Source organism: Ostrinia furnacalis, unplaced genomic scaffold (assembly GCF_004193835.3).
Source record: "Ostrinia furnacalis isolate ACB-3 unplaced genomic scaffold, ASM419383v2 OfSCF4122, whole genome shotgun sequence".
NCBI lineage: Eukaryota > Metazoa > Arthropoda > Insecta > Lepidoptera > Crambidae > Ostrinia > Ostrinia furnacalis.
The window spans coordinates 772,866-791,554 of NW_021134361.1; the positions used below are offsets into that span (position 1 = coordinate 772,866).

Genomic DNA, 18,689 nt, shown 5'->3' on the forward strand with positions numbered 1-18,689 from the left:
GATCAGTCAGGGTTCCGATTGCGCTAAATATTTTCAACTACAACACGACTAGACGACGAACGAAAATCACAAATTCGTATCGCGGTGTCACTTTGACAGCTAGTTCAAACAAAAACAAAACGCAACTGCTTCTTTGTGTAAAAGCTGAAACTGCTGAAAGAAGGCTACTTTTTCTCAAACGCTTTCACGAACATAGGGCAGGTGACCCGGTTTTGGCCATTTTAAGAATTTTTTAGACTTTGAGGCTATATCATTTTACAGTTTTTGTTATCACGGACTTATTTCTTGTAAAAAGTGATTAAATATATTTAAATCTAGCCTAAGGATACATATTTTTTCATAATGATTCAATGAAAAAATAATCCTGTAGAAAAGAAAAAGAAATGGGAATTTGTGCCAGTTGTTGTTTTTGGCCAGCTTTACCCCATTTCTGGCCACAGTCATGTGCCAGTTCTGGCCATCAAAATTCATCAAAAAAAAACAAAAACTACTCGACGGATTTTAACGAAACTTGGTACAATTATTTTTCATACTCCTGGGCAGGTTATAGTATACTTAGGAATTCCCACGGGAACAGGAATTAGCGGGAAAATCCTTTTGTATGAAAAATCTAAACTGCTTAAGTTAGACGCTTGAAATTTGGCATGCAGGTACCTTAGTAAACTTAAAGCTTAGTTACAACAGGATATTGCAAAATTCCCACGGGAACGGGAGTTAGCGGGAAAAAACATTTGTACGAAAAAATCTAAACCGCGTAAGATAGATGAAGGGGGTAAAACGGGATCCACGCGTACGAAGTCGTGGGCGGCCGCTAGTATGAAATATAATATCTCAGCTTGAATTGAAATCAACATTAACCTATAGTATAAGTTTATGCGGTTAGTACTGGAACAATTTTCTTTTCACAACACCGATTTTTTTTAGTATTTGGTTTCGATGGAGGCATTATAATCGTAACTCTGAAAATGAATCGATTACTTATATCAAAATAGCTAAGTAATTAAATTGAAAAATCACGATAAAAACTAAATGGCCAAAAGTGGGGTTCTTCGTGCACCACTTTTGGCCATTCATGTGGCCAAAGATGGGAAAATTCATTCATTCTGGCTCCATTAGTGGCCACCTCTCATAAACCCCTTAATAAACAAATAGCGATAAAATATCATTAGTACCACTTAGACAGTGTATTCTTTATTAAGGATTAACATAAACATTTAAAAAAATAAGAAGGATTTAGAAAATAATGATTGTTTACTCACCCGCTCGCCTTAGCCTTTTTGCTAAGACTTAAAACAATTAACGCTTCTCAAAAAATAATGACTTGTTGGATTGAAGTGAAGCTTGACACATCAAAGCTGTTAACGCTATCAGTGTTGCTAATATTAGATATTTTTATTCCCGTAAACCATAGAGTAATATATTAGTCTTTGCCTTAGTTATAACGATTTGAAGTTCTAAGTGGCCACAAAGGGGTCGGTGGCCACAACCGGGTCACTTGCCCTAATTTTTGCTGTTTTAGTAAAAAAATAAGGTTTTCGGACTTTTAATGGAAAGTGTTTAAATCCGTTGTTTTGTCTTTGTTTGCGGTTTGCTCGTGAACTTTACCGCGATACCGAATTTGCGCCTCAGCTGGAATGAAAAACGCAGCGCAACTTGAGAAGAAGGGCCAATGAATTGGAGACGTTAAAAAATTGCACAACCGGGGCCCTGGAACTGGAATGCATTCTCTCAGTGGTCGCAGGTTTTTTATACTGAAGTACACAAATGTCCCGCACCCCCCTTTAAAGGTCTTTGCGCCTCCCCTGGGGGGCGAGCCCCACACTTTAGGAACCAATGATCTAACCTGTTGATGACTACTAGAGAGGACCGTGCCTTCAGCACATTTTTGCCGATTCTATTATCTGGTCTGTGCATAAGTTTATGTGTAGCAAGTTGATTATTTTGATTTGGATGAAATTTTTTATTAATTTACATTCACTATGCGTAAAGGTAAACTATTGATAGCATTTAATTTCAGAATTGTTAAAATATTCAAGAGTTAAGTATTTTTAAATAAATGTCCCTTTGAAATATAATTTTATGAATGGTTTCGAAATTGTTTTATTGCGTGAAATTTATTTTATGAAGTAAGAATGGGAGCTGGACAAATAGGAGGCATCGCTACATTGCGTAAATTTAGAAGAAACCAGTATATTTCAAGATAAGTTTAATTTTAAAAACACAAAAAATAACTTTGTTTACTTATTTCAGTTGATATTGACTTTAAGAATCCAGCTGGATTCTTAGGAACTGAAGCTAGTGTTCTGGAAGCACAATTTATTGAGAGTAAAAAAAATAGAGCTAAGGGAAAATGCATGTACCTACTTAGAGATAAAAAAAATAAGCCTGTACTTATCACTTAGGTTTACTTTTTGTCGCATGCTCTAATGTTTTGCGTTGGAACCCTAATTGAACCGCATGTAGTTCTTACACCTGCTATTTGCGTGTTTGGAGAGAGATAAATTTCAAATATTTGCTGGTACACAATAGAATATGCAGGTATTGAGCGAATGGTGCAACATGTAGGTATGTATTCATCGAGGTAATTATTTAGTTTGGCTCAGGTATTATGGAATATTTTAACTTTGTGGGCCTGCTATTGTAAATTGTCTCCTACACGTTATTTTACCAAAACTTTTTTATTTTTCCAGGTTATAATCACACAATGGTATTTAAAGAGTGCTCTGCATCAAATTTAGCCCTGCTAGTATTAAACCGACAATTCTCATTTCATCATCGTGAGTCTGGTTCAGACTTTGTTTTTGATAGATTGCGATACGCATCAGCACCAAAGGGCTACAGACGAAACGAACCTAATATCTGTCGTCGTTACTATGGATGGGGTAGTAGAAGATCTGTGAGGAAATGATAGATACAGCTTAAACAGTTCATTTGACTATGAATTTTAATAAATATAGTAAAATAAAATGAATAACATAAATGTAATAACATTTGGAATTACAATGAATTTTTTTTGTGCGTACAACAGTCACCATGCAGTGTACGTTATTACAAATCACAAATACCTACCTGCCTTAATTTCTGGGATTTTGCAGAATAACAATTGTACATTAACAACAATAATATTTTTCAGACACGGTCATTTGGTGCTTTATGTCCAGTAAGGAACCTAAGACATTTTTTTAAATAATTTTCTAACTCTGAAAAGAACCATTATTAGATAATTCCTTTTTCATTTTAGGACGATATCGGCTCAGTTATCGAGTGTTCCGGATTTATCAAAGGCATGATGATAATTATCAAGACTAGTTGATCGCCCTTGCGGTTTTGGATTTTTGGATATGACTAAATACTGTGTAAATACTATAAGTTCCTAACGTGTGGCGTTGATGATGCTAGGGAGATTGTAGAGCATGATGCATTTATGACATTAGACGTCTCAACCTTTCCTCCCCCTCCTACTCCATCAGTTATTACGGTACCTATAGAAGAAGATAGAGAAATTACAGAGGAAGAAGAAATCACTACAAATAATGAAGATTATCTCAATAAATTAAAAGAAGAACAAACAAAGAATGCTGAACAAAAAACTAGTTCGTTGTTTGACGACTATATTCATGTTACAGAAGATGTATCTGTAGATGAGACTACTACTGATGTAAGTGTATTATCAGATTCGAGTGAAATGGACCTTGGAACTCAATGGAAAGATATTGGCTTCCAGCATAAAAAAGGATTTGGAAAAAAAAAAAAAGATTTAAAGGAAAACAAGATTGATTCGATAACTGTAATAAAACTATACCTACTTATAAGAATTGTGTTTTTATTCTATTTCAACCTTAACTAGGTATCTAATTTTGTCAAGTCTAAAATGTACAGATACGACTATTTACACATTTTAAGTTATAAATATAAGTAAATGTAGGTAAGGTATCCTACCTAAGCAATGCAAGTCAGGTTATCAGGTGGAGTCAAATGTGGTTTACCGCTAGCTGGCAACTGGCAAGTCTTGTCCTCATCGTTTTCCGTCCATGCCCATCAGAAACATGAACAATATATTTTTAAGCTGAAAGATGTTTTGAAGCCAATCCAATCAATCCTATGGTTTTTATTACTGATATAAGTTAAAATTATGGGGTAAGCTTTTTAATTTATTTTTTTATTTAATAATCCTTGCCTATTCTTCTTGTTAAAGTTTTTTTGCTGACTGTACCTACGACTGAAATACCAAACGTCCAATGCTGTTATGAATTTTGTTCGCACTTCGCCAGCGAGATGCCATATTTTTAAAAAGTCATCTAGACAACATGGCTGTTTGCATTTCCGTTCATTTGTAGAAAATTTAGGTTAGCGTTTATTAAAAATTTGTGTTCGTGTAAGAGAAAGTGATCATCGATGTTAATATTATGTGTTAAAAGTGACACGAGAATGGTTTTATAGCAGTGCTTCCGTAAACAAGGTAAGGGAATCTAAGTGCGTACACTCAATAAACTACCACGGTAACTCTTTCATTTTGATCGAATGGTAATCATTTTTTCTCCAATTAGGTACCTATTGAAGTCATAAACAATGGAGTTCGGGCATCCTCCGCCGCATATGGGCATGCCCGCGCCTGGTATGGGTGGTCCTCCAATGGGGCCACCTATGATGGGTCCGCCCGGTCGCAACAACATGCGCCATAATTTTAGACCTTTCAACTACCAGATGCGTTTCCCTCCTCAGGGTCCGCTGAACATGACTCAAGATGATTTTGATGGTAAACGTTTACGTAAATCAGTAATGCGTAAAACTGTTGACTATAATGCTGCTATAATAAAAGCTTTAGAGTGTCGAGTGTGGCAACGCGATTGGCGCGATAGGCACGCTCTCCAACCCGATGCTATGTATACTCCTGATCTGCTGCCGCCTCCTTCCTACCCTGATAATCCTATAAACGCCGTAACTACGCGATTTGTCAAAACTGCAACCAACAAAATGAGATGTCCAATTTTTGCCGTCGCTTGGACGCCTGAGGGTCGTAGATTAATTACTGGGGCTTCGTCTGGGGAGTTCACTCTATGGAACGGTTTAACATTTAACTTTGAAACTATCCTGCAAGCACATGACTCACCCGTTCGATCAATGGTATGGTCTCACGGTGAAGGTTGGATGGTAACTGGAGATCATTCAGGGTTCATTAAGTATTGGCAAAGCAACATGAACAATGTTAAAATGTACCAGGCTCACAAAGAAGCTGTAAGAGGAATAAGTTTCAGTCCTAGTGATTCCAAAATTGTTACATGTTCTGATGATGGAACTCTGCGTATATTTGATTTCTATAGATGCCAGGAAGAAAGAATTTTAAGAGGACATGGTGCAGATGTCAAATGTGTGCAATGGCATCCGAATAAAGCTCTCATTGTATCTGGCAGTAAAGATAATCAACAGCCTATTAAACTGTGGGATCCAAAATCGGGAACAGCTTTAGCCACTCTTCATGCACACAAATCAACTGTGATGGATTTGAAATGGAATGATAATGGCAACTGGTTAATAACAGCATCCAGAGATCATTTACTTAAATTGTTTGATATTCGTAAGCTTGGGACTGAATTACAAATATTTAGAGGACATAAAAAGGAAGCTTCTAGTGTTGTTTGGCACCCCACACATGAAGGGCTGTTTTGTTCAGGTGGATCAGATGGTGCTATATTGTTTTGGAATGTGGGAACAGACAAAGAAGTAGGCTGTATTGAAGGAGCACACGAATCAATAGTCTGGACTATGGCATGGCATCCACTTGGGCATATATTATGTTCAGGATCCAATGACCACACTTCCAAATTTTGGACTCGTAATAGACCTGGTGATCTGATGAGAGACAAATACAATCTCAACACTTTGCCTCCTGGTGTACAAGATGATCATGATATGGAGGAACCTGCTGTAATCCCTGGAATGGGTCCTGAAGACAATGTTGAAATATTTTCATCTGATACTGACAAAGTCATTCCAGGTCTAGACTTTGATACAACAAATATGCCACTAGAGTTTGAAAAGAAAGTTAAAAAGGTACCATATAGCAAACCCATCCCAAGAAACTTCCAAGCTCAATGGAACCATGGCCCCTCTTCTGACGATGCTGCTACAGATGCTCTTACACAAGCATTAGTAGAATCTGTTCCTGGAGCTATTCCTCTTCATCAGATAACACCATCTGCTATATTTATGTATGGGAAACTAATTCCAGTTGAACCAGGCTCTAAGTTAGAGAAAGCTATTTCAGAGGGTCCCTTAGCTTTAAAAAAATACATTGCTTCTGGAGAAATAGAGGAGCTACATGATGTTATGCCTCATTTAGAGGATGATGCTGATGAAGAAAACTTTCAACCATTCGAATATCCTGATCATGATAATGAAAATGAGCCTACTGATAATGATAATGAAAACAATGACAGGCCTTATGATCAAGAAGAGGATTATTATGATAATGAAATGGATGTAAATGATCAAAATAGTCAGGATGATCAACATTATAACAATGGCCCTCCTGATATGGGTAACATGGGCCCTATGGGTAACAATGGACCACCAATGGGAAATATGATGAGACCACCAATGGGAATGGGAGGTCCCATGGGCCCACCAATGGGACCGCCGATGCGCCCTATGCACATGGGTAATATGCCACCTATGGGTCCGCCGATGGGAAATATGCCTCCACAAATGGGAAATATGCCACCTATGGGTCCACCTATGAATAATATGCCTCACATGAATAATATGCCGCCTCGTCCTCCCTTCAATGATAATGGATATAACAAAGGTCACTTTGATTCAGGGTATGATAATCAGCAGTACCAACAGAACGATGATTATAATGAGGAGGAATCTTATGATCAGAGTTACGATGAGGGCAATAATTATAATGACGGTAACAGTGACAACGGTGATGATGGATATCCTCGTAATCAGAGATGGGATGGAGGCTTTAGGGGAAGAGGTAGAGGGCGCGGACGTGGAATGAACGGTCACAACTCACGAAGCAACTGGAGAGGCAACTCGGGCAACTCTCGTGGGGCCCCGTGGAACAGGAGAGGTGGTAACTCCAACAGAGGCGGTAATACCCGGGGTTTCAGACGAGGTGGTAAACCAATATCTAATTAGCTAAATGCCTTAACATTGTATGCATGCACAGACTTTGATACCAGTTTATGTTTGAAGCAAGACTTATGATGAGTGTTAAGTTGTGGATAAGTGAAAAAGACATTAACCATGTTGGCGTTACAAAACGGTTGTACATAATTATTTTACAGCTTGTATTTTATTTTCGTAATAAGCTGAAAACAATAAATTTGTATTACGTCACAAAACATTTTTTTAGATTTTTGTACAGGTAAAAACTTATTCTATCTTTTCCTGGGAAAATTGGTAAGTTTCTGTCTTATTTGTAAATTCTTTCAAATAGGAATTCTTGATGATATGGTGTTTTTATGATGCCAGGTAATCAATATTTGGAAGGAGTTAGTTGGTGGCATCAAGCCAGCTGTCGTCTCCAGTCATTGGCTGGTGTTGAAGAGTTTCATCGAATGAATTTGCTTTCGGCGCCTTCGACCTGACAACTTCGACTTTATAGTAAGAAAATACTGGTATTTATTGAATTTGTTTTGTCATTAATAAATAAATAAAGAACAACCTCTACAACAATGAAATATAAACTCTATTCGGATCATTCAATATTACTGTACATTGTGGGGTTATTAATAAAGTTGAAAAAAAAAAAAACAATAAATAAAGAGTCCAAGGTGTATCCTCTCCCTTAGAAATATAATACAGCCAGTGAAATGCAGTGCATGTTTGGTGGCTATAGATTTTTTTTTATTTACTTTATTATTAAATAGGCACTAGTAGTTTCTATATTTTTTCATTTATTTATTAGGTATTAGGATAAGTAAAAGGAGGCAAAAACTAATCAGGAATCTCCTTTATCCTTATTATTTTAAAATGGTGTTGTTTAAACAAACTATTTACTATTAAACTAGTGGTGGATATTATCATTTTCAAATTAAATATAACTACTTCACCAGTTTCAGTTTCAGTATCTACATCACCTAAATAAAATTAAATGCATGCAGTTTTTATAATTACAGTTGCGTTAGGTAGATAAAAAAATATCTTTAGAATATTTTTTAGTGGTTTTCTTAGTTTTAAATAGTATGGAATGAAAGGAAGACATCTTCTTAAAATTTTTTTTTATTTCTTCATATTTCATCATTACATCAAATTCCCCTATTTTCGGCTGAGATTGTATTTTATCTCTATAATTAGTCTTCGTATCTCGTGGGAGAATCTTAGGAACATGATCGTGATTAACGTTCCAGTTCAATGTTTATTATATCGATTTTGTCACGACAAGGAAAAACATACGTGCCTACGAGCGAAAATATATCGACAAGAATCTATCAGCTATTATGATAAGTCACCGTTGATTGGTAATGCTTACTATTTTCAATTTTCAGTCACAATAAATAATTACTTTTTTTTAAGATTTTCTAATTAATTTTCAGTAATTTAGGTATTCCATCCGCGCTGGACCTATTCAGATGTTGATATCGTTATTTCATACTGAAAATGCTTATTTTGAAACGCCGATAATACACGGTTGTACTTCGATCCTATTGATTTATTATTTCCCTGCACATTAAAAATCCTGCGTCAGTCAGTAGCTTACAATTGGTTTTTATGCAGCTGCTTCTGATACCCTGACTGATGGTAATCATGTCTCCATCCAATAAAGAAACAAATTCTATCTTGGGCACATAGAAAATATTCAACAATGTTATTGGTTATTCTTCTTCCCTATTTACTAATATTTTATGTTTAACTAGCTGACCCGGCGAACTTTGTTCCGCCTTAATGGCAATAAATAAGCAGACTTTTTTTTAATTTCGAACGGGATAAAAAGTATCCTATGTCCTTCTCCTGGCTCTAAACTACCTCCCGGACAATTTTCAGCTAAATCGGTTCAGCCGTTCTTGAGTTATAAGCGAAGTAACTAACACGACTTTCTTTTATATATATAGATATAATATAATAATAGTATATAGATAAAATAAATCTGAGCACAAAAACAATATTTAATTATAGCCTGACCAGGAACATAAAAACCCTCGCCATGTTGCGGAAAACTAATGGTACTAATTTCTTTTAATGGCAACAGTTACTGAAAACTTCATTAACATGTCACCTTGCATGTCAGTCTATTGCTGTCAAAGTGTAAACAAACTTTATTTTAAATGTGTGCAATTGATTTTGTGAATTAAATTGCTAAAATATTTTTATAGTCGTGAAAGAAAAGTGGTTCACAATGTGTTAATGTATTTGTCGAAGAGAAATACCAAGGGTTCGGACAATATTTTCATTGAATAATGTTTCCGACAAAGGTTGTCAAATTGACTGACATGTTTATCGTATAGTACAGTCTACTATGAAAATTAGCTGTAGTTTGTTTCAACTACCTATTTTAAAGTTTTTTGTCACTTTCTCAGTTTTGAATTTTATGGAATTGGGAAAGAAGTACCGAGTTTGAAGCGTTCATGAGCAGACATTGCAGTTGAATATTCAAGTTCTGAATTTGATTATTGATGAATAATAAAATAAATCCTACTAGCTCGATTGATGGTTTCATTTAATTTATTTAAACCAGGTTACCTTTATTAATATTTTTTCGTTAATTTATGAAAATATCAAATTAGCCCGTAATCCTGAATCCTGATACATAAATTTAGCCTATTAATTTAACACAGGTACGACTGTACTCAGTGTTGCACTATCAAATGCAATTGAAGCGCCTCTATGCCAGGGTTTTTATGTTCCTGGTCAGGCTATACCTGTGTCTGGTGTGATGTGTTATACCTACAGGAAATGGAATAAACAAATTAACAAAATAATACATATTTTATTATCAAACTGCACTGCACCGGCTTCATACCTCAACCTTTTATTCCTTACATCTTGGATTCAAAAAAGTTTATCATTGTAATTATATTTAAATATATCGACGTAAGAAAAGAACTTAACTATGTAGAATAAACATAATATGGAAAATTAAAGGGTTTCATTTAACATGCCCTCACCTTTTAATAAAGACAAATTGAAACATAAAGTGTAGTTTTAATTTTTTGAATTTAATTCGAAACCCTCATTTCACTACTGCTTGCAATTAGTCAACATAATTTTCTTTTGTTACAGATGAACCTATTAGCATGTCTCCTTTGCGCGTCCTCTGTTCTAATGTGCCACGCGAGCCAGCTTAATAATGGTGGAAACAAAAATGCAATTTCTATTACAAACCCTACACTCGAAGCTATAAATGGGACGCCAAATTACAGACTGCTGAATCCTTTTAGAGCTACACCATGGTATCCAGAAAGAGAGATGAAACTAGACAGCTGTGTGAGAAAAGCTCATTGCGAGCAGCTGGATAAGCTGACCTGTTTAGGTGCCAAACTATCTTATGACAAAACCAGCGTACATCTAACTTTTTATGAGACTCAAAATGAAATTCAGATGCAGCTGGAACAGTACAAGGAGTTGATAAATGTGCCAAAATGCTGGGCGGTCATACAGCCTTTACTCTGTGCGACTTTCATGCCAAAATGCGAGGAGATTCTCGGTCAAGACATGGTGTACTTGCCTTCCTACGAGATGTGCAAAATCACCATGGAACCTTGCGCAATACTGTATAATACCTCATATTTTCCATCCTTTTTGAAATGCAATTCTACACTGTTTCCGTCTCGATGCGATAACGCTGGGAGAGAGATGAAGTTTAATACGACTGGGAAATGTTTGCCACCACTTATACATACCAATAAACAGTTACATTTTTATGAAGGTATCTATGCATTTTCAAGTTTGATAGCTTATATTTTCTTGTATCAGTATACTAATATGCTGTATTTTTCAGGGATGTCAGGTTGTGGGCTGCCGTGCCGTGATCCTCTGTACACCGAAGACGAGCATCAGCAGATACACCGACTAGTCGCCTGGTGCGCGTGCACTTGCTTGGCCCTCAACTTATTGACGGTGGCTACCTTCCTCATAGATTGGCGGAGCTCTAACAAATATCCCGCACTTGTTATTTTTTACATCAACGTGTGCTTTGCTGTTGCATCGATGGGGTATGTAGCTAACGTTTCTATGCCTATTACTTTAACTTGTAGTAACTGCTCACCAGGCAGCCGTGACGTCACATCGACGCTTTAGTACGGAATGTGGCGAACGCGCGAGGTGCGCAGTTAACTCGATCGAGTTGCATTTCATAATCTGTATCATCGACATTAGCTAAATCAAAATAGTTATAAATTCAAAATTGCATTCCAGTCTCTTTCGTTTATCAAATTCACCACTGTTTCAAATTGCAAAGCAAGATTAGAACTTTTTAATATTCCTAACACCATAATAAAACGTGATATTCAATGTAAATACATAACAATAGGTAGGGATTATTATCTTTTTTGACCGTTTTATGGTCTTTATTTTAGCGAGTCGTGAACCATGACGATTCTCATAAAGGTCCAATGTCATCAGATCACGCGTGCACCGGTGAGTTGATTGTCACCGTGACAGTATATCTGGCCGTAGCTGCGTAGATAAGTACTACGTTGTCTTTCTTTATAAAAGTGTAAGTGAGAAAGATGACTGTCACGGTGATAAAAAGTCATCCGTGCGAGCATAGCCTTTACATGTTTTTTTATTTGTTGCAGATGGCTCGTACAGTTTGGCGTTGGGTCTAGAGACGACATAGTTTGCTCAAAAGATGGGACCAGGCGGCAAGGAGAACCTTCTGCTGAAGAAAATTTGTCGTGTGTTGTTGTTTTTGTATTGGTAAGGATAAAAAATACTCTCTCATTAAAAATGAATTATGTTTTGTGATGATAGACAGATTTATAATTTTTTTTCTGTTTCAGGTATACTACTTCATGATGGCAGCTTGTGTGTGGTTTGTTATATTCACATACGCATGGCACATGAGTTTTCGAGCATTAGGTAATTTGTTTTTGACTTATACACGCTCAAAATATTGATCTTATTTTATATTCCACTTCCATCTGATAGTACAGTGAAATAAAAATTTTACGCGCCATATTTACAAGTTATTTTTCATTAAACTTTACTGGCCAATTTAAAACAGTGTAAGATAAGCTTCAAATCTTATGAAAAACATTTTCTCTATACCAGTTAAAGGGTTAATAGGGCATCAAGCCTTTGTTTATCTTGCTAACTTTCTGACTCCTAAAACTTTTTATAACAAGAAGAATAAGTAAAGATTGTTCAGATCCGACACAGATTAGTAGTCTTTTTTAAAGTGATGTAATCTAACAAACATCTTTTTCCGCAGGCAAAATCCAAGACAGAATAGACAAAAAAGCGGCATACTTCCACCTAGTGGCGTGGTCTCTCCCGCTAATCTTGACGATCGCGACCATGGCCTTCGGCGAGGTGGATGGCAGCAGCGTGACCGGGATATGTTTCGTGGGATACGTCAACCATCCGATGAGGGCTGCTTTGTTGTTGGCGCCGTTGTCGGTGGTGCTGGTGCTTGGAGGATACTTCTTATTGAGAGGCAAGAGATGTAGTTATTTCATTGTCATGATTTCAGCCACGGGACATCCACGACTAAGCCTATGTTCTATCCTGAGGCCTATGAAACTTTGAGCTTCTTTATGAGGCCTATAATAGTCTGTAGTTACTTACAGTAGTTATTAAGAATGCCTACCCATCTAATTTGAGCGTGACGTTTGTCGTCGTCTTTCTTTTAATTTATAGTAAAGAACTAAATTAAAACATTTTGTACAGTCAGCCAGCGTCACATAGATCGAAGCATGCAGATATTTATCTGATATTCAATCTATACTAATATTGTAAATGCGTAATAATAAAGTAACTCTGTCTGTCTGTCTCTCTTTCACGCCTAAACCACTGAACCGATTTTGATGAAATTTGGCAGGGACATAGTTTAAGTCCCGGGAAAGGACATAGGATAGTTTTTATCCTGGTTTTTGAAACAGGGATGCGCGCGATAAAGTTTTTCTGTGACAGACAAAATTCCACGGGGGCGAAGCCGCGGGTGGAAAGCTAGTATTTCACATAAATGTAACCAGTAGCATATTGTTTGAGGCACCTAAAGTACTCAATATAATGTTAGCAACACTGTTCTCAATTTTATATGAGCTTCGATGATTGTGGTTATAGAATTTCAACAAGCACAAGGGCTTGGGTTCAGGCGACGCTCTTATTTGAATGAATAAACATTTATTAATATTCTTTCCGCAGGTATGTTCTCCTTGATAGCAGTACGAGTGTCCAGCAAGGACGTGATATCGCCCCGCGCCGCCAACAAGATCCGCCAGACCATCACACGCTGCTCCATCACGGCCACCCTGGTCGCCGTGTTCATCTGCGTCACCTTCGCCTGCCATATCTACGAGTTCAGGAATGCTGACCTTTGGAAGGATTCGTTTAAGAAGAATATCATGTAAGTTTTATTCAAAACTTTGAAACTAGTCAATATAATTCGACTTGCTGCTGTTTATTAACATCACCATTTTGCTTGTTTTGTCCTTTTATGATGGTCACTTAATCTGGTAGTTGGCGTACTAGCACCTAGTCAACTAAGGCCCGATTTCCACCAAGGCGGAGCGGAGCGGAGAAATGATTTGAATAACCGATCAGATTTCATTCTGTCAGTTTCATAAAATCTGAATGACATCTGATTGGTTGTTCAAAACATTTCTCCGTTCCGCTAGAGCGATGCGCGCCCCCGGTCAAAAACATTGCGATATCCGTTAGTGGGGGACAAACGGGAATACATCCGCCAGTCTAGTGATTACTGCACGCCGCTGCCGCCTCGCGCCCGCTAACTTCGTTTCCGTAGCCTTACAAAGCTTTATTACATGTTAGTGTTTATTAAACTTGTTTTGGTCCTCAGATGTCGTCTAGAAGCCCTAAAGGACAGCAGCAAAGAGTGCTTGGGCGACGTGCGTCCTTCAGTGTCGGTGCTACAACTACGGCTGCTGTGCTGCTTCGCGGCCGGCGCGCTCATGGCCACCTGGACCTGGACGCCCGCCGCCGCCGCCGCCTGGCGCCGCTACCTGGCCCGGTCAGTGCTAGCACTCGGGAACTAGACTAGCTCCCAGCACTATAGGACAGCAGCAGGAGTGCTTGGGCGACGTGCGTCCTTCAGTGTCGGTGCTGCAGCTGCGGCTGCTGTGCTGCTTCGCGGCCGGCGCGCTCATGGCCACCTGGACCTGGACGCCCGCCGCCGCCGCCGCCTGGCGCCGCTACCTGGCCCGGTCAGTGCTAGCACTCGGGAACTAGACTAGCTCCCAGCACTATAGGACAGCAGCAGGAGTGCTTGGGCGACGTGCGTCCTTCAGTGTCGGTGCTACAACTACGGCTGCTGTGCTGCTTCGCGGCCGGCGCGCTCATTGCTCCACTTGCTAGGACTGACTTGGGAACTCCAGACATCTTTCCCCAACGACGAACTTGGCCTCAACTTGGCTTTACTGGTTGCGTCGCCCCCGGTCAGTTCTAGGACTCCCTCGGGAATTAGACTAGCTCCCAGCACTATAGGACAGCAGCAGGGAGTGCCTGGGCGACTTGCGACCGATCAACTTTCCCCTTGGGAAAACTTGGCTCCAACTTTGTCACACTGGTTGCCTTGCCCGGTCAGTGCTTGGACTGACTTGCTCCAGACATCTGCTGCTTGAACTCCAGATATCTTTACCCCAGGAACAAACTAGGCCTCAACTTGGCTTTACTGGTTGCCTCGCTCCCGATCAGTGCTAGGACTCGCGTATAAACTCGGCTAACTTTTCCCCTAGGACAAACTTGGTCTTCACTGGTCTTCATTGATGGTCAAGATTTTAGATCCTCCTTTCTTCTGATTCAAAATTAGCTTTCAGTTCGGTTTTTATTGGCAGTCAATTAAAGTAGATACATGAGTCGGTGGGCTGGGAACGAGAGGAGTGAATAATCTTATTGTAAACTCGGACAAGCTGTATAAAAATTGACACACCTAAAATAATTTATATTTTTTTAGCAACTAAAAATTTCATTTACAGCCGATTGAAGTTGCTTTCTTCCAGGCGTCTAACCGTCCTCTTATTTCACTCAGGAAGTTTGGGTGCTCAGTGGAGGCAGAGGTGACGCGGCGCGCGCGCAAGCACGAACTCATCGCACGCGCATACCGTCGTCGCGGAGAGTTCGCGGCGCGCGGACGACTGTCCATATCGCTGGGAGGCAGCCGGCAAGACCCGGTCGGGCTCTGTCTGGACCACACCTCGCCTATCGACTACCCGGACGACGCCAAGCATGAGAGGTGACTGTTTAGATTAGTCTTAGTAGATAGACTGAGTGAGTCGTTTTAATGCCAATCGCGCGCGCCTACCGTCGTCGCGGCGAGTTCGCGGCGCGCGGACGACTGTCCATATCGCTGGGAGGCAGCCGGCAAGACCCCGTCGGGCTCTGTCTGGACCACACCTCGCCTATCGACTACCCGGACGACGCCACGCATGAGAGGTGACTGTTTAGATTAGTTATCTTTGTAGGTAGATTGTGCGAATAGTTTCACTGGGGGAAAAAAACGCACGAGTCAATCGCCCGCGCATCGCCGCTGCGGAGAGTTCGCGGCGAGAGGACGACTGTCCATATCGCTGGGCGGCAGCCAGCAAGACCCCGTCGGGCTGTGTCTGGACCACACCTCGCCTATCGACTATCCGGACGACGCCAAGCATGAGAGGTGACTGTTTAGATTTGCCTTTGTAGATAGACTGAGCTAGTCGTTTTAATGCTCATCGCACGCGCCTGCCGTCGCCGCGGCGAGTTCGCGGTGCGCGGACGACTGTCCATATCGCTGGGAGGCAGCCGGCAAGACCCCGTCGGGCTGTGTCTGGACCACACCTCGCCTATTGACTACCTGGACGACGCCAAGCATGAGAGGTGACTGTTTAGATTTGCCTTTGTAGATGGATTGAGAGAGTCGTTGATTGAGCGCGCCTACCGCCGTCGCGGCGTGCGGACGACTGTCCATATCGCTGGGAGGCAGTCGGCAAGACCCCGTCGGGCTGTGTCTGGACCACACCTCGCCCATCGACTACCCGGACGACGCCAAGCATGAGAGGTGACTGTTCAGTTTAGTTATCTTTGGAGGTAGACTGTGCGAATAGTTTCATTGGGGGAAGAAAACGCACGAGTCAATCGCCCGCGCATCGCCGCCGCGGCGAGTACGCGGCGCGCGGACGACTGTCCATATCGCTGGGCGGCAGCCGGCAAGACCCCGTCGGGCTGTGTCTGGACCACACCTCGCCTATCGACTACCCGGACGACGCCAAGCATGAGAGGTGACTGTTCAGTTTAGTTGGTAGATAGAGTCGTTTTAATGGGGAAAGAAAACGCACGAGTACATCGCGCGCGCTTACTACCGCAATGAGTTATTTTTGACATGACATTGACAGATATGTCAAAATCCACCAAATACGCAGCATTTGCACCTCGCGTCTACGTATTGCCATCTGGCGGATTTTTCAATCGCGAAAACCCTCATTGTCTTGTCAGTCAGCCTTTCTGGGCAAATGTAATGATTAAAGTAATTAATTTTTAGAAGAAAAGACAGACAAATACTGGATTTAAGCGGTTTCTTGTGGTGATTCGCAATGAACTCCAGTAAATTTCGGCTATCCCATAATAACAGTGGTTGGTTGTGATGTGAAACAGTTTGTGTTTCCGCAGCGCGGAGCTGTCGTCGTCGTGGGCGGCCAACCTGCCGCGCTTCGTGCGCCGCCGCGACGCGCTCGTGCTGCCGGCGCACCACCACTCGCTCAGCTCCACGCCCGACCGCCGCAACTCACAGGATTCCCAGATCAGCATCAGCCTCCGCCACGTCTCCGTCGAGTCCCGACGCAACTCCCTCGACAGCCAACTTTCAGTCAAAATCGCGGAAATGAAAACAAAAGTCGGCCGACGTCGCACCAAACACACTAAAGCCAAGCGCAAGGCCCGCGCCGCCAGCGCTCGCAAAGAAAGCACCCCCTCCATCGAGAGCCAGATCAGTCGCTACTGGCTCCAGGCCGTCGCGGCCAACAACGATCCGTCCCGGGAGGAGGTAAAGTTCAGTTTCGATTGATTCTAAATACGAACGTGTATTATTTTCGGTTTCAATTGCTACTCTATCGCAGCTCCTTATATCAGCGCGATCGACGATGCTGAATCGAATGATTGCATATCATTGAATTGAATAGAACGTGCGCGTGCGCAAATCGAATCGAGTCGTTTACCTTTAATACTATTTATTTTAATTTAGCGTGTAGGTTTACCAGTTCAAATTAGTATGTCCAAAGGTATTTATCCATGTGATAAGTTTTTATTGTCAGAATACAATTTGACACGTGCGAGTGTTGTTAACAACTTTGTTTGTTGTTGTATATCATTTTTAGGAACAAAAGACTGATCAGAATCTCTTGGAACTGTATTATCTCCCGTCGCGATGTTTAAAGATCCATGACAATCTCAAAGTTTTGTGATATTATGTGTAACCTCAATCATAATTTTAATTGTGCCATAAAGTTGTTGTGTGGTATGATAACTGACAGAAATAAATCAGATTCGACTGATATTTTCGTAGCTACTAAGATGTAATTTTGCTATAAGATTTTAGATATAATTATCTATACATAATGGCAAGCTATTTTGATTGTTTTACGGATTAGCTAACTGTTGTTATATTAGCATTGATAAGATAGTGCATAAACTGTATTTGTTAAATCGATGATTAGTTCCGCTCTTGTGAGTGGAGATACTTTGATGTTAGCAAGCTGTCTCGTACAAAAATGAGACGTGACATCATTTATGTTGTTAAAACAAAATGTACAAGATAGGTTGTGATGCAATTGGATTATACTTATTGTGAGTAGGTTGTTACGAGGCTATTGTGATGATGAAATACATATTTTTAATAAGTAGTGGACACTTTTTTGCAATGTATTGTTGAACGATATAGTAGCCGACTGTTTGTTATAAATCTGTAAATGATATTATCGATCAATGCAAAAGACTTATTGCATTTTATAAATTAACTATTGTAAGTTTGCTAGCTTTAAAAATCGGCGTTTTTTACGAATATTTTGTTTTATTACATACCAATAATCTACTTAACTTTATACATAATAAATTCTGATTTGGTATACATTTTCGTTTTTTTAATACCTTTAGGTTTATAAGCAATAGGTTTTTCGAAATTTTTGTTACAAATCCAGGTTTCTCAAGTCTACCATTCTGGGCACGATTCCCAAGTAGGAAGCGGAGTGCAATTTTAATAGCGCTAAGTGGTTGGTGGTGGTGGTTGTTGGGGAAGTTTTAAGAGAAACCATTTTGTAGATTGTCAGTTTGGTTTATTTGTTAGGGATAAAGATAGAAAAAAAAATTCTGATCATCTCATTTTATGAACATAAAATGAGGCAGAAGTGTAAGAACGGATGCCGATATTTCGCCACAATGAATTGAAAGTCTTCATTATTCATCGTGGGAATTGAACAATTTAACAAGCACAAAGTAATAATACCTACATAAACTATCGAAATATCGATCAGTGTTTTTGGTCAGTGTTCAAAGAAAAATACAATATTTCTTTAATGTAATTTAATGAGAAC

The 18,689-nt window shown here is 39.9% G+C and overlaps 2 protein-coding genes and 1 long non-coding RNA gene across 8 annotated transcripts; all 3 read left to right on the plus strand.

Moving 5' to 3' along the window:
* The first annotated feature begins 2,147 nt into the window (after positions 1-2,147).
* On the plus strand, positions 2,148-4,065 carry LOC114358850 (uncharacterized). Its single transcript, XR_003656398.1, has 3 exons — positions 2,148-3,040; positions 3,134-3,160; positions 3,242-4,065. It is a non-coding gene; the product is annotated as an uncharacterized LOC114358850 (long non-coding RNA).
* A 203-nt stretch (positions 4,066-4,268) lies between these two features.
* Positions 4,269-7,325, plus strand: LOC114358828 (WD repeat domain 33). The gene is made up of 2 exons (XM_028312889.1): positions 4,269-4,459; positions 4,548-7,325. The coding sequence occupies exon 2, from the start codon at positions 4,570-4,572 to the stop codon at positions 7,144-7,146; it is 2,577 nt and encodes an 858-aa protein (XP_028168690.1). The 5' UTR covers positions 4,269-4,459; positions 4,548-4,569; the 3' UTR covers positions 7,147-7,325.
* On the plus strand, positions 4,314-18,081 carry LOC114358829 (smoothened, frizzled class receptor). Of its 6 annotated transcripts, none has more exons than XM_028312890.1 (10): positions 4,314-4,459; positions 10,231-10,876; positions 10,949-11,162; positions 11,748-11,868; positions 11,952-12,030; positions 12,383-12,607; positions 13,318-13,519; positions 13,973-14,143; positions 15,161-15,364; positions 16,759-18,081. In XM_028312890.1, exons 2-10 carry the CDS (start codon positions 10,231-10,233, stop codon positions 17,165-17,167), a joined length of 2,271 nt encoding a protein of 756 aa, XP_028168691.1. In that variant the 5' UTR covers positions 4,314-4,459; the 3' UTR covers positions 17,168-18,081. The 6 variants fall into 6 exon arrangements, with proteins under 6 accessions (XP_028168691.1, XP_028168694.1, XP_028168696.1 ...); XM_028312893.1 differs by having other exon boundaries at positions 16,774-17,167; XM_028312895.1 differs by lacking the exon at positions 16,759-18,081 and adding an exon at positions 16,166-16,184.
* Positions 18,082-18,689: the final 608 nt, after the last annotated feature.